Here is a 16,316-nt window from a genome sequence, read left to right on the forward strand (position 1 = left end):
GAATACTTATGTATGAATTCAACAAAATAGGTATGAGATCTAGTGGCACCTGGTTGGCTCAGCAGGTTAAGTGTCCAGCTCTTGAGTTTGGCTCAGGTCATGATCTCATGGTTGTGAGATCAAGCCCAGAGTCAGGCTCTATGCTGGGGATGGAGCCTGCTTAAGATTCTCTCTCTCCCTCTCTCTCTGTCCCTACCCTGCTCATGTTTTCACGTGCATATCTACTCTCTCTCAAAACAAATAAAACATGTACAAGATCTATATGAGGGAAACTACAAAGTTCTGAAGAGCAAATCAAAGAATAAATGAATATCCGTGTTAATGGATAAGAAGACTCAATATTGTCAAGATGTCAATTTTCCCTATGTTGATCTACAGATTCAATGCAATCCCAATAAAAATCCCAACAAGGTATTTTGTGGATAACAACAAACTGATTCTAAAGTTTGTATGAAGAAGCAAAGGTCCCAAAATAGCCAACAAGGTATTGAAGGAGAAAGACAAAGTTGGAGGACTGATGCTGCTCAACTTTATGGCTTTACTATATAAAGCTACAGTAATCAAGACAGTATGGTATTGTCCAAGGAACAGACAAACAGATCAGTGGAGCAGAAGAGAGTGCCCAGAAATAAACCTATATAAAGACCACCACCTCATCTTTGACAAAGGAGCAAAAGCAATACAATGGAACAAAGACAGTTTCTTCAACAATGGTGCCAGAACAACTGGACATCCGCAAAAAAATGAATGTTGACACAGACTTCATATCCTTCACAAAACCTAACTCAAAAGGGATTACCAGTCCAAATGTAAAATGCAAAACGATAAAACTCCTAAAACATAACATAGAAGAAAACATAGAAGATCTCGATGACTCCATTTTAGATTCAACACCAAAGACACAATCCATGAAAGAAATAATTGAGGGCACCTGGGTGGCTCAGTTGGTTAAGCAACCAAGTTGTTTATCTTGGCTTCATCTTGCTTTATCTTGGCTTAGATCATGATTCCATGGTTCATGAGTTCAAGCCCTGAGTGGGGCTCCACAATGTCACAGTGTGGAGCCTGCTTGGGATTCTCTCTCTTTCCCTTTCTCCCTGCCCCTCCCTCATGTGCATGTTCTCTCTCTCTTTCTCTCTCTCTCTCTCAAAATAAAGAAATACATTTTTAAAAAAGAAGTAACTGATAAACAAGACTTCATTAAAATTCAAAACTTCTGCTCTGCAAAGGACAATGTGAAGAAAATGAGAAGACATGCCACAGATTGGGAGAAAACATTTGCAAAAGACACACAACTGATAAAGGACTGTTACGCAAAATATACAAAGAACTCTTAAACTCAACAAGAAGAAAACAAAAAACTACAAAATAGGCGAAAGACTGGAATAGACACCTGACCAAAGAAGATACACAGATGGCAATTAAGCATAGGAAAAGATGTTCCACATAATGTGTCATTAGGGAAATGCAAATTTAGACAATGAGCTACCACCCTACACCCATTAGAATGGCCAAAATCCAGAGCACGGACATCACCAAATGCACGCAAAGATGTGGAACAACAGAACTCTCATCCATCACTGGTGGGAATCCAAAATGATGCAGCCACTTTGGTGGTTTCTTACCAAACTATATGTACTCTTTCCATATGATTGAGCAATTGCACTCCTTGGCATTTACCCAAAGGAGCTGAAAACCTATGTCCACACAGAAACCTGCGCACGTATCTGTTTATGGCAGTTTTATTCATAATTGCCAAAGCTTGGAAGCAACGAAGATGTTCTTCAGTAGGTAACCAGATAGATAAGACATGGAAGGACATTAAGTGCATATTCTTAAGTAAAAGAAACCAACCTGAAAAGGCTATATCCTGAGTGATTCCAACTACATAACATTCTGGAAAAGGCAAAATTACAGAGACAGTAAAAAGATCAGTGGTTGCCAGAGGTTGGTTAAGGATGCGGGGAACAAATTGGGTCATAGTATTATCAGATGCATAGTTTAACCTAGGTCTCTCTAACTGCAAAATGTGTGCTTTTTCTTTTTCTTTTCTTTTTTTTTTTTGTTCTAATGTTCATTTATTTTTGAGAGAGAGAGCAGGGAGAGTGGCAGAGAGAGAGGGAAACAGAGGATCTGCATTGGGCTCTGTGCTGATAGCAAAGGGCCCAATGCAGAGCTCAAACTCACAAACCGTGAGATCATGACCTGAGCTGAAGTCAGACGCTTAATCAACCCAGAAAAAGATGCATGCTCTTCCTATCCCAACACTCATCTCCAACTCCAAGACACTGAAAAACTGCAAGCAGGGTCAGAAAATCACTGACACAGATTCCAAAATCTGCCTGTAGTGCTAAAGCATAGACAGGAATCAGAGTCTCCAGCTTGAAAACAAAAGTTCTTCCTAGAAGGAGTCTAAGTCCTCTTATGATACATTGGCATTTTTTAAGCTTCTATTTAAGAAAATAATTTGACAGACACATCACTGGCACACACTGACCTTTACACATGGCCATGAGACTTCCCCAGATGTTGGAGGTCTCTATTTAAACACAAATTCATGACTGCAGACTAAAATCAAATAGCTATTTAAGCAACATCAATTGTCTTCCTATAAATTTTATCACAGGTCAAATATCCCCAAACGTCCAAACCTGGAGTTAAAATAATTGTAACATCTCGGAACCCCAGCTGGCTTATGTGTCATTATTCTTAGCAGCAGACTTGACTTCCCCTCCCTGAATCACCACTTCTTATGGGATTGTCACTGCGACCCCTGGCCTTCTTTCTGTACCACCGCTCTTCATCTCCTAGGAAAGGTGGGAAGTCTTGCAGAGATCCTGGGGAGTCACAGCTCACTACCAAGAAGCCAGTATGGAAATCAACATGCACATGTCAGATGCCGTTTGCTGAGATTTCCTTATGCTGCACGTGCATTAGCTCATGGAATCGTCAGAACAGCCCTAAAAGATACCTACTACTATTGCTTTCATTTTCCAGATGAGGAAACTGAGGTCTAGATGTTAACAGACTTGCATGGTGGAAGGGTTAGGATTCAAACCCAGGCAGTCTAACCCTGGAACTGTCATCCTAAAGGGCTCAAACTGCTCAGAGTCCATCAAGAGATAATGGAAAGGCACCTAAGAGAGCAGAGTGTATCTATACCGCACTAAGTAGGAATAAGTGGTCTGGGCAATCCTACCTCTTCATGGTCACCTCAGGGCATGCCATACACCAGACGTGTCATTCAGGGACTCTGCTGAGTGGCCGACTTGGCAGGTATCACTCATTTAACAAAACGGAGCCCTTACCTTTATTCATGTATATCATTCACACTTGAAAATCTTTACTAACAGCTCTTTCTATAGTAACTAGAATGAAAAAATATTCATAAACAAAAAATTTTTGTATGTGATAGCTTTTAACATGTCACTGATTACTACCAAAGCTATTTCTAATGTTTAGATAGAACCTATTCTACTCACTGTGTAACAGATATATTGATAGACCATATCAACAGTATTTATAAATATGTACTTTCTACATGGCATTTAAGAAACAAATAGGCAATTAGCAACATCAGGTGTCATTTGAGGACTGTATCTCGGGGTTGTGTGCCAAAGGCTAGACACTAAGCCTTTCTAACAGTATTCTGTGCCAATCATTCACCTATCTTAAGTACCCTTCTCTCAAGGCTCCTGTTGGGTCAGTGTTAAGCACTAAAAACCACACCATAATCTGTGCCTACACCCAGTTCTCTGCATTACTCATGCCACTGGTACCTAAGTCCACTGAGGATTTTTTTTTTCCAGTAAACTCTACTCCTACCATGGGGCTTAAACTCACAACCCTAAGATCAAGAGTCACACACTCTACCAACTGAACCAGCCAGGCACCCATTCACTGCGGCCTTTTAATTCATCTTTAGCCAAAGTGGACTACAAAGTAAGGGTATGAAATGGGTCTTGTCAGCCTGTTCCTTACTTTGATAACTTGTTGATACCCTTTGCATTTCCTCCACCTAATCAATAAAAAAATATGGACAATTGATTTCCGCTACACTCAAAAATTACAATATTTATCTTAGCTCAATATCTAACCCATAATAATTAAAGATTAAAAACAGAAGAGCAAGAGGTTTTAATTTTTAAAATACTATTGTTACATTAATAAAATATATTTTACTTTATTTTTAATATGTTCATTTATTTTGAAAGAGAGAGAGAGCACACGTGCCATTGGGGTAGAGACAGAGAGAGAGAAGGAGAGAGAATCCTAAGCAGGCTCTATGCTCGCACAGAGCAGGCCTCGGGGCCAGATCTCACGACTGAGCCAAAATCAAGAGTCAGATGCTTAGCCAACTGATGTACCCAGGTGCCCCAATAAAATATATTTAAAACACTACCTGTCCAATTAACAAATACTGTTGTTCTATATCACTGATATCGTTACATTAGTCAGTGTTCTTGTTGTTAGGAGATGTGCATATTGAACTATTCAGGAGTCTGGAACTCATTGGCCAAGAGTTCAAAAATAATAATATGTATATAGAGAATGAGAAAATAAAGCAAATGTGGCACACGTTAATAACTGGAGAATCTGGGTGAGGGGTATATGAAGTTCTTTGCACGATTCTTACAACTTTTCAGCAAGTTTGAAAATATCTTGAAATAAAAACCCCACAAATTTAATCATTCCAGATCATATGGGGGGCACTCGTCAACAGCAATTCGCCCCTGGTTTATTTTTCATTACATCGATTAGAAGGAGGACACAGTCTCTTAAATAGCCATGGTTTATAAAGATGACTTCAGTAAAGCACCGCAGACAACATTGCTTGTTTAATTATTAATCCTGTGGTTGTCTACAGAAGGTAACGAAGCAGGTCAGCTGATGGTTAAAGTTACTCTTTTGCTTAACTATGCTGTTTCTTCTGATTTGCAGTAAAAACCTTACAAAGAAAAAAAGAATGCAACGATCGACGACTGTACTGGATTATGAACTGGAATCACAACGCAGCGTCCCACCTGGTAATAGCTGGCTTTGGCCTCCATCATCAGCTGCTGGGTCGAGATCATCTTTTTCCTGCGTTTACACTCTTCCCTGAGCAGCTTGATCTCGCCGGCCTGCTTGGCGAGCAGCTTCTTGCCCTGCTCGCCGTCGGCCAGGCTGAGGCGCAGCCGCTCCTCCAGGAGGCGCAGCTGCGAGGTGAGGAAGTCCTGCGAGTGCAGCAGGTACTCGATGGTGAGCTGCGCCAGGCGGATGAGCTTCAGCAGCACCGGGTCCACCCCCGACTGGCAGTGCGGGCACTTCTCGTCCTCCAGCTTGCAGAAGGTGATGTTCATGATGTTCTCCTGCAGCGTGAGCACGTCCACCGCCCCCGCCACCTTGTCCACGTCGATGGCGCTCAGCCGCCGCCAGTCCACGCTCTCCAGCCGCGGCCGGAACTGGAAGAAGGGCAGGGGCCCCGACGCCACGCTGGGGGGGCCACAGGCCATGGGGGCCGCGGCCGCCGCGGGCGCGTCGGGCCCTTCCAGGCCGCCGGGCAGCGGGTAGTAGACGTGCTTCTGGAAGGGCTGCGGGAAGGAGACGGCGTGGGGGCGCTGAGGGGGCTGGGGGCCCCGAGCTGGGGCAGCCCGACCTCCCCGCTCCTACTTACCATGCTTGGAAGCAAATCCGCCGCCTCCGTGCGTAGCCGAGGAGGGGGCGGTCGCGTCTACGCCGCCCGGGCCGCCGCCGCCCCACCCTCGGGAGCGGGAGGTGGCCGGGTCTCCGGCGGCGGCGGCGGCGGCGGCGGCCTCAGGTCTGGGCGTCCAGCCCGTTGCTATGGCAACGCCCCGACCGGGACCTGGAGCGAAGGGCGCGCCGGCCCCGCGCGGTCAGCGTGCGCCCAGGGCCCTGCGGGACCAGAGAAGACCCCGTGGGCGAGCCCGGCCACCCGAGGGAGCACCTCCGGAGAGCCACTCCCAGGGCCGCCACCCTCCCTGGCTTTGGGACTGACACCCCCTGTGCCGAAGGCGTGGGGAGCCACATCCCCGGGAACTTCCTGTTCCAGCCCCTCACCTCTGCTTATTCACTCCTGTCCTCACCTTAGATTTTGAGACCAGAAATGCCTATGCACCCTCATCTTTTACACACAAACTCAAGAAACGTTAAACAGCAAAACTATGTTGAATTAAATGGGATGGAGGGAAATCGGCTGCAAAACAGCAGGAAGACACCTTGCGGGGGTATCACCGAAAAATTCCGCGTTTTGATTGTGCTGTTTGTTGATCACCGGGGTATATACGTTTGTCAGACTTTATCGTATTGTACATTGAAAAGTAAGGGTGCATGTGTACATTATATCTCAATAAAGCTTAAAAAATTAAATCTGTGGCAGAGCTAATGATATTTGATGGCAGGCTTTCTAAGTTTCTTGCGCCCAAAATACTTTTTAAAACGGGGTCTGTTTTCCCTTATGGATGCCTCAGTATGAATATAAGATACCGATAAAAGTACAAGTCAAGTAACTTCCAGAGATGCTAAAATTTTATACTTGTCTTTTTAAAAGGATACGTTTTCCACCGTGAAGGTAAAAAAAAAGAATTTTATGGAGGGGAACCTTAACCATCAGCTTTGTATCATCAAGTTTTAGAGGGCCCAGGTGTTTACCTTACAAACTTGCGAGGCAGCGGCATTCTGTTATCTGGAGAGGCTAGAATATGTCTAGCAGCAACTTGAAGACATCAGGCCCTTCATTCTTGGGGTCTTCTGGGTGGTGCCTGTGGCCACCACATTCCTCAATCCCCACAATTCCTCAAAAAGCCAGGCATTCCTCAATCCGCCGGGGCGTCCCTGCTTGGACCAACCATCAGGAAAATTTTTTTCTTTCCTAACAGCCAGATATGCCAAAATGAGAAAGGAAAGTACAATTCCGAGTAACTTCAAGGCAGGTCGTAATATCAAATATTTTTAGCACTTTCGGATATGGGGAACTAGAAATAAACCCACATGAAAGCATCCAAGAAATGAAGCATGCACTTCCTATGACTTCATATAAACTGTACATCCAAACCACTTGCAATGGGCCGTTAGGAAAAAAGAACTATTAACGGCTCACTGCAGCCGGGGTAAAATTAAAGATCTAGGTTCAAAGTTCGATCCCTCCATTGACTTGCTGCTTGACTTAGGACAGGTTATGTCAGTCCTGGCCTCAGTTTCCCTATCTGTTTAAAGGACGTCAGGTTACCGACCTGGCAAGTCTGTGTCCTGTGGGCTCCATCCACCGGACTGCAGATCAGCGGGAACAAGGGCCGTGTTTCTCTTGCTCACCGTCTGTCCCCAGCACCTGGCAACGACAGGCACCCCGAGGCGCTGAGAATTTGCCAAATGGACACGTGGATGAAGAATGATTGAATGAATTCGGCGCTTAGTTAAATAACTGGCAGCTGCCGGGCTGTACCCCCCCCCCCCCTATTTTCTGTGCCTCTGGCCTGCTAAGGGATCCACTCGGGTTCCGGGCCCGGGCCCCCTGGAGCCGAAGGAGAGGGCTGTGCGCGCCCCCCACCGCGGTCCAGGGAGGAGGCGCGCGGGCCGAGCTGCGGGTCTGCGTCCGCCGCGGCCTCTCCGGCCCCGAGCGCCGCGCTGCTGGCCATCCCTGCCCCTCGGTGGAATCTGGGTCGCAAGATGGCCGGAACAGGAAAGAAGGGGGCACGCTTTCTCGCTCCCTCCGCCCCCCCCCCCCGCGGCTGGGCAGCAGCCCCGCGCGGCGCCCAGTCCACTGCGGTGCATTGCGGGGCCGGCCCGCTGAACCCGCAAAGACCAAGGCCGGATTAGGCGGGCTCCGGCGAGGGCTCGGCGCGGCCCGCGAGAAGGTAAACTGAGAGCGGGGGCTGCCGCAGCCGTGCGGGCGGGGGCTGCAGCGCCTCGGCTGGCAGCCGGCGGAAGCGGGAGGAGGCCCCGGCTTCGCGGGCCCCGAGATGCCCGGTCCGCCGCGAGCTCCCAAGGTCTCCGGGCGCATCCCGGGGCTCGGCTCACCCCAGTTGCGCGCTCCTCGGCGGGCGCCGGGCGCTGCAGGCGGACTGGGGGCGACGCCGGGGGGCCCAGACCCCAGAGGCGCTGCTGGCGCAGGCGGGGCCCGCGGAGGCCGAGGAGCCGCCGAGCGGGAAGCGGCGGGCCGGCTCCTTCTTCCAGGGCGCAGGAGGAAGCCTGTCTGGTTTGGGCAAGTTGTGGCGCGGCGGGCCTGGCGCCGTTCGGGCCTTTCCAGACTCCGGGCCTCTGGCGCCTCGGGATCCCCCACCCCCCTCCCGCCCCCCTCCCCTCTGCGCTCCCCCTCCGGCCTCCGCGCTCCGCGTCCCAGCTCCTCTGGCAGCGGGGCGGGACCGCGCGCGTCTAGACCGCAGCGCTGAAACGCGCTCCGCCAATCCCGCCGTTGGTGCAGACACGTGGTGCCGGGGCGCGCTCTGTTGCTGGCGTGGGGTGTTCTCCCCAGGAAGGCTTTTCAAAGAGAAACCAGATTCGGTCCAACCTCTCGGGTGGCCTGGCCCTCAGCTAGGGGCTTTATGTGAATTCGCTCCCAAGAAGAGATGAGTTTTCAGTGCAGAAGCCTGCAGATGCAAGGGACCTGGAGGAGGCCATCTAACGCAGCTGTGCACTCGAGTGACGTGGAAAACGGGATCGCGGTCTGTGCACAGAAGCACCCACGGGGTGAACCCACCGAGGTTTCCGCGCCTCTTTCGGTTCTGTCCACTTTACGACGCGAGGCAGAATCTCTGTTGGAACAAAGTTTGGCGGTGGGGGCGGGGGAGGGGGGGATGTCGCGGTTCAAGAGTAGTATGATTTTTTTTTTAACCTAAAATTGGAACACTTGGTCTGACAGTTGGACAGAATTCAGTATTTTAAAATAAGGAGTAGTCCGGAAAATATGTATTCATGTATCATTTATAACAGCCACGAGCTTGACCCACAGTGAGGAATTTGCGTGCGTCTTTTGCATAATTGTAACGTCTGCTCTAATGTTCTTCACTTAGAAAGAAGTAACGGCAGAATCTTTGCAGGATGGGAACATATTTGAGTAAAATGCTCATCCCTGCACTTCTCCCTGACCCTATCCATTTGGCACCGCACTTTATTTAGCACAAGGCTTTAAGCATAGTAGTGGCTCAATAAGTATTTTTGTGAATTGCTTTCTTTAGTTTTTACTTGAAATCATGAGGCCTTGCACAGCCTTGGTGAGATTTTAAATCTTGTTGGATTCTTTTAAATGTTTATTTATTTTTGAGAGAGAGACAGTGCAAGCAGGGCAGAGGCAGAGAAAGGGGGAGACACATGATCAGAAGCAGGCTCCAGGTTTTCAGCTGTCAGCACGGAGCCCTATCTGCGGCTCCAACTCCCGAACTGTGACATCATGACCTGAGCTGAAGTCATCACGCTCACCCGACTGAGCCACCCAGGCGCCCGAAAATTTGTTGAATTTTAAAATGCTTAAATTGGAAAGTGAATCCAAGATCCTGTAAGAATCCTCTGAAGTAGAATGGGTAAAGATCTCTAGGTAGAATTTTTGGGCGTTATGAAGTAGTAAGGCCATTGCTTTGCAAAGTCTATACTCTGTAGCTCTTTCTGGCATGTGTGTGAGTGTGAGTGTGTAGGATGATTGTTAAACATTATTTGATGATACACCATTTGAGTTACTTGTATCCCTCATCCCCCACTGTCAGTACAGTACCCCACATATGCAGAGTTGGAAGAAACAAAGTGAACCAGTTGACTTTGGCATGGCCATTGCAATCAATCCTACATTCTTGGTCCCTTCAAACTTCTTCTACCAGTTAGCACAGCCCAGCAGGGAGTGGCTGTGATAATTACATAATTCGCTTTTAAGAAGCTACATGGGGGGGGGGGGCGCCAGGGTGACTCAGTTGGTTAAGTGTTAGACTTCTGCTCAGGTCATGATCTTGGGGTTCACAGGTTCTAGCCCTGCATCAGGATTTGTGCTGACAGCTCAGAGACTAGAGCCTGCTTCTGTGTCTCTCTGCCCCTCCCCTGCTCATGTTCTCTCTCTTTCTCTCTCTCAAAAACAAAAACAAAAAGAAAAGAAAAGAAAAGAAAAGAAAAAGCAAGTTTAGGTATCTGTCTCCAATAGACAATGAGAACTTCAAGTATTCTAGCATGTTGAGCTTGTAGCAAATGCTCAAATAAGTATTTTCTGAAGGGGCGCCTGGGTGGCTTAGTCGGTTAAGCGTCCGACTTTCGCTTAGGTTATGATCTCGCGGTTCGTGGGTTTGAGCCCCATGTCGGGCTCTGTGCTGACTGCCAGCTCAGAACTTGGAGCCTGTCTCAGAGTCTGTCACTCCTTCTCTCTCTGACCCTCCCCTGCTCACGCTATCTCTCTCTCTCTCTCCTAGAAATAAATAAAACATTAAAAAAAATTTTAAAAAAATAAGTATTTTCTGAAGACAGAAATATCCTAAAAAAGGGAAATGGAAGTATTGGTGTATATTGATTCTTATAGTAAATATACAAAAATGTAGCTTAATTTATTTCAAAATTTTGTTTCTATTTCTCTTGTTTGAAAATAGCAAGTGTGAGACAATGAAAATTGCACTGAGGTAGGCAGTCAGGATAGTGATTGGCATCGATTTGTTATTATTATTTTTAAAGTTTATTTATTTTGAGAGACAGAGGGAAAGAGAGAGAGAGAGAGACAGAGAGCATGGAGAAGGGGCAGGGAGAGGGAGAGACAGAGAATCCCAAACAGGCTCCATACTATCACATCAGCACAGGGTCCGATGTGGGGCTCGATCTCACCAACTGTGAGATCATGACCTGAGTTAAAATCAAGAGTCAGATGCTCAACTGACTGAGCCACCCAAGTGCCCCCACATCGATTTATTATTAAACATAGTCAGGTCTTACAGGGGTAAAACCAAGATTAGATGTCCAAAGTGGGGCTATGAAGCAAAATACTTAAATGTATTGAACCAGACCATATATGTCATGTATGCCCTTATTTTGATCACCTGGCTAATCTCTTTTAGTTGTCAGTAAAATATCATATATATGTAGTATGAAGAGTCTGTAAAATGTGTATGTATAATTTGAAGAGTAATAGAATGAACACTGTGTACTCACCACCCAGGTTATGAAATAAAACATTCCTAGCATTTTGGAAAACCCTCTCTATGCACCCCACCGTCACATCCCTCTCTATCTTCCTATTTAACAATTGTCCTAACTTTTGAATTAAGTCATTATCTTTTCCTTATAATTTATACACTAAATGTATATCCATTATTATACATTACATTCTTTACTTTTGAGAAACTGAGATGCAAGCACAGTGTGTATAAAGATGAGTCAGATGACTTCTGGGCCCATACAGCCTTTACACATCAGCAAGAGGACTTTCACCCCAGCCTGTCTGTTTAGAAAAGTCCAAGGGACTAATGGACCAGGCCCTCTCGTAGCCTGTGCCTTCCCATTCTAGACATGTCCAAGCTGCATGGAAGCCGAGAATTGCCTACATAAACAGCCATGCCAACTTCTAGAGCCTGCGTGGGCTGCTTCCCCAAGTCCATCTTCTCAGAGGTGTACTGTGCTGCTTATGGTTAGGCTCATGGGATGGTTTAATAGAGTTATTTAGAAGTACTAAATAGTGTAGACATATGGGTTGGTGCTTATACACCTGTGCACATAAGGCCCTGCACTTGTCTGGATGGTGCCAGGTGGGAAGGGAAGAATTGCTGCCCTGGGAGCTTGGCTGAGAATCCAAGAATTCTAAGTTCAAACCTGGCTTTGCAACCTCAGCTTCCTTTGAGTAACTTCAAATGTGGTGCTGCTGGCAGGCAGTTACAAATGTATATCACAAACTCTAGGGTCACCATCCAAAAAGTTAAAAAGAGAAGCATTACTAATATGCTAAGAGAGAAGATAAACAGAATGATATATAAAGTGCTCGGTTAGGGGGCTACTGGATGGCTCAGTTGGTAAGACATGTGACTCTTGATCTTGGGTTGTGAGCTCAAGCCCCATGTTGGGTGTAGAGATGGCTTTAAAAAAACCTGAAGAAATGTTTAAAAAATAAAGTGAAATAAAATAAAATGCTCGATTAATACCAGAGAGGACAGGAAAGGGGGAGAAAAGAAATAAAGAAATAGAAAACAGTTACAAACATGTAAGATAGTGACCTAGTTATATCAACATTCATTTTAAATGTAAATGGCCTAAATAAACCAATTAAAAGACAGAGATTGTCTTTAGTCAGAGACTGGATATATTAAAAAAAAAAAAAAAAAACACCCAGCAGTATGTTATCTATAAGAAACTCACTTCATATATAAAGACTTAGGTTAAAAGTAAAGGGATAGAAAAAGACACATCATTACTAACACTAGTCAAAAGAAGTGTAGAGCAGCTGTACTAGTTTCAGACAAAGCAGATTTCAGAACAAGGAGGATGATTAGGGATTGAGAAGTACTGCAGAATGATGAAGGGATTTATGTTCCAAGAAGACATAATGATCCTTAACATGTACGTACAGTTGATCTTTGAACAATGCAGGGATAGGGGTGCCAACCCCCCAAACAGTTGCAAATTCATGTATACCTTTTAAATCCCCAAAAACTTAACTACTGATAGTCTACCATTGACTGGACACCTTACTGATAACATAGTCATGTCATATACTGTATTCTCACAATAAAGTAGGCTAGAGAAAAGAAAATGCTATTGAGAAAAATCATGAAAGAGAGAAAATGCATTTACAGTCCTGTACTAAATTTACTGAAAAAAAAAAATCAATGTATTAAGTGGACCTGCACAGTTCAAACCCATGTTGTTCATCGGTTAACTGTATTCCATCCAACAACAGAATACATGTTCTTCTCACACTTGCACGGAACATTCAAGAAGATAGACCACATTCTAGGAGATTGAACACACGCAACAAATGTAAGAGAATAGAAATCACACAAAATATATTCTCAGGTAACAACAGAATTAAACTAGAAATCAATAGCAGAAAGATAGCTGGAAAATCCCAAAATATTTGGAGATTAAACAATGCACCTCTATGTAGGACAGCTCAAAGAAGAAATCTCAAGAGAAATTTTTAATTTGGAACTAAATTAAAAAAACAGACCTTATCAAAATGTGTGAGATGCAGTGAAAGTAGGGCTTAGAGGGATATTTGCTGGTTACAAGCAAGTCACTTAGACTCACACCCCAGGGGACACAGTTAGGTTTGCCTTTGAAGGGAGGAAGCCTCAAAGATTTTGAGGTCGTATTTTGAAACGACCCACAGCAACCCATATGTCCCTTTGGTTGTTCTCTGTGGCATAAGTAGTGAAATGGCCTGGTGGCCATTTCAACTGACAGGTTAACTGAGGGGCACCTGGGTGGCTTAGTCAGTTAAGCTTCAGGCTTCACCTCGGGTCATGATCTTGCCATTTGCAAGTTTGAGGCCTGTTCAGATTCTGTGTCTTCATCTCTCTCTCTACCCCTCCCCCGTTTATGCTTGTCTGTCTGTCTGTCTCTCCCTTTCTCAATAATAAATATTTTAAAAAGTTAAGAAAGCAATTTAATTGAACCATTAATGTATTACCTTGAAGTGACTCAAGCCTGGAAGACAGGTTAAAAACAAAAACAAAAACCCAAACATAACTGTCAAGGAAGGTGGCTCAGTCCTGGCACTTGTGGGGACGAAGGGATCATATGAATCAACTCAGGACCTATGGTTTTGTGACAGGCCACGCTTTGGAGCCACCTGATTAATTTATCACAACTGGGTATGCACGAGGGCTGGGCTATTTCTACTGGAATCTGATTGCCATGGCCACAGTACTGCCTTCCAGGATAACCAAGCACAGTTTGCCTCTGGTGGGTGGTTAGCAGTTTCTTTTTTTTTTTTTATTTTAATTAATTAAAAGATTTTTTTTTTTTTTAATTTATTTTTGAGAGAGAGATAAAGACAGCGTGAGCAGGGGAGGGTCAGAGAGAGAGGGAGTTACAGAATCCGAAGACAGCCTCCAGGCTCTGAGCTAGCTGTCAGCACAGAGCCCTACACGGGGCTCAAACCCACAACCGTGAGATTGTACCCTGAGCCGAAGTTGGACGCTTACCTAAATGAGCCACCCAGGTGCCCCAGCAGTTTCTACATGTGTGAGTGCATCTTGAGCTCCTCCCATCCCCCTGAGATCTGGGAGCCCATCCCAGTGACAGCACTTGGCACTCAGCATTCTGTGTCGAGATAAGGCTTTTTGTACAAAGCTGTCACTTCTCTTAGGAGACGGATACAGAATTCGTTTAGTACACCTTCATGCCTCCTTCCCTGAATGGATCTTCTTGCTCTGCACAGAGGCTGGAAAGCTAAACACCATACTTCCTTTCCCAGACTCCTTTCCAGCTCATATTCTGGAAGCGAATTGGCTTCCGCCTATTGGATACACTCTTGAATGGCATGAAAGAGAGAAGTGAAACAGGAGTTATTTGCCTGCTGTTGTTTTTGCTGGCAAGCAAGGCCACGCGGATCAGTGTCAGCAGGTAAAGGCAGCCCCTGAACTAAGCGTGTCTAGTCACAACGCTCAACAGCGTCAAGTGGCTGTTGAGACAGCGGTAACTTTTTTTCTTATCAGAGGCTCAGACTCCAGAACTTCACAGCTCTGATGCTGCCCCGCCTCCACACACCCCTCCATCTCTTTCAGCGATTTTGCAAGCATCTAATTGGGTGCAATTATCTTACTGCTTAAACTACCCACAGTGGCTTTCCATTTCCTACCATAAAGCCATACTGGCTCCTCTTTACAATCTATCTTTTTCGTTACGAAAATGAAAGTTTATGTCAAAGATGCGGTGAGGAGGTGCTGGGACTAGGTGAGCACAATCTACCAACCCTACCCTTCCCCTCGAGTCTCTGAATTCCTTCCTTTCGACTTGTTAAGGGATTTCTGACTTTTGGGATGTAATTTGTCGTGGGACAAAGTTCTGTGCACATTTACGTCGGATGGTCTTTCCCCAATTTGTTACACACCGAATACACAATCTCTGGCAGTTCCCCGTGTCTGTACATGCCGCCAGGTAGAATGTGGGGACCATGCTTCTGATCTAACAACCTTAAGGTCTGTTCCCATGTTCTCCCAGTTTGGGAGGGCGTCAGTTGTGCGTAATTTCTACAAAGTCTTCTAAGCACCTAGCTCTGATGTGCCGGTAGTCAGGATGGCCTGCCCCGCCCCCTCCCAAGGCCATGTGAAATTTGTAGTTGGTTGCCATAGCAACAGGGTGACTTGGGCTCTGAGGGAAATTATTAATTCTCACAGGCAAAGGTGGCAACGTGTCCTTGGCCAAAGAAAGCAGGGAGAGGAGTTATTTCAAGATGGTGTGAGGATTTCAGTTTCCTTCAGGATCCTTCCTCTCAAACTTTCATCAGAGAGAGACATGCCAAACCCCAGAGAGCTGTGCCCACTCCAGAGTCTCTGATTTAGGAGGTCTGGGGGCAGGGAGAGAAATTTTGCACTTCTAACAAGTTGCCAGGTGATGCTAATACCATCTCAAAGATGCACTTCATTCAGTCCTACAAATCCTCCTAAATGTTGCCTTTCCCACTTGCCTGGATGTACTGCTTCTGGATCATTTCTCCAACCTTCATGTAAAAGACGGACAGAGACTTGTGAACCCAACTCATAAAATCAGTTTCTGGGTTTGGCTTGTACATCCTCAATCTTACAGTTTTAGAAAGGAACTGATTTTTAAAAAATTTTTTTGGTCAACATTGCAGAAAAAGCTGGAATATCATCACCAAGGTGAAAATTTGAGATTTGATCTTGTTCTCTTGTTTTAAGTTATACATTGGATGAAAAAACACCCTTCATACCTGGTTGTCGGTCATTCTTCATCCCTTTAATTTGGTCAATGCAGCAACTGCTAGGTTCCCAGAGCCCCAAACTCAGTGAAAGAACTGTCAGTGAATCCTAATGGGAGCCTCAGATTCTTTTGCCTCCTAGTAGCCAAATAACTAATTCCAAACACCCCACATTTCCCCAAGGGTGCCCATTTTGGGGCACCAGTTTCCCTATTAATTAAGGTTCTGACAAGGTATCTTGTCAATAACAAAAACAGTCTGGGGTGAGTGACTGGCAGGAAGAGTACGGAGTTCACATCATCAAAGCAGGAATCGATCAGCCTTCATGAAAGACAGTAACCAGGTGAGATCCAGAATTCTCTGTAACTCAGGGCAATCACACTGCCACAGGATAATTCAACCCCATCTACCTCCAGTCCTTTGAAATTCTACTCCAGATTCAATTCCCGCGGGAGGGAATGTGACAGACCCAGTGTGGGTCAGG

At 45.7% G+C, this 16,316-nt stretch overlaps 1 protein-coding gene across 2 annotated transcripts in view; it reads right to left on the reverse strand.

Moving 5' to 3' along the window:
* The window catches only part of DZIP1 (DAZ interacting zinc finger protein 1), a 54,955-nt gene extending 46,692 nt beyond the window's left edge, over positions 1-8,263 (reverse strand). For both annotated transcript variants that reach the window (XM_039245713.1, XM_039245712.1), the window contains exons 1-5: positions 8,017-8,263; positions 7,233-7,327; positions 6,652-6,871; positions 5,657-5,895; positions 5,025-5,573 (exon numbers count right to left, since the gene is read on the reverse strand). In XM_039245713.1, coding sequence (XP_039101644.1) covers positions 5,025-5,573; positions 5,657-5,659 — 552 coding nt within the window. In that variant the 5' untranslated portion in view covers positions 5,660-5,895; positions 6,652-6,871; positions 7,233-7,327; positions 8,017-8,263. The remainder of the gene's footprint in view (positions 1-5,024; positions 5,574-5,656; positions 5,896-6,651; positions 6,872-7,232; positions 7,328-8,016) is intronic.
* Positions 8,264-16,316: the final 8,053 nt, after the last annotated feature.

The sequence above is a fragment of the Hyaena hyaena genome, unplaced genomic scaffold (genome assembly GCF_003009895.1).
Source record: "Hyaena hyaena isolate Hyena2069 unplaced genomic scaffold, ASM300989v1 scaffold_263, whole genome shotgun sequence".
In the NCBI taxonomy this organism is placed as follows: Eukaryota; Metazoa; Chordata; class Mammalia; order Carnivora; family Hyaenidae; genus Hyaena; species Hyaena hyaena.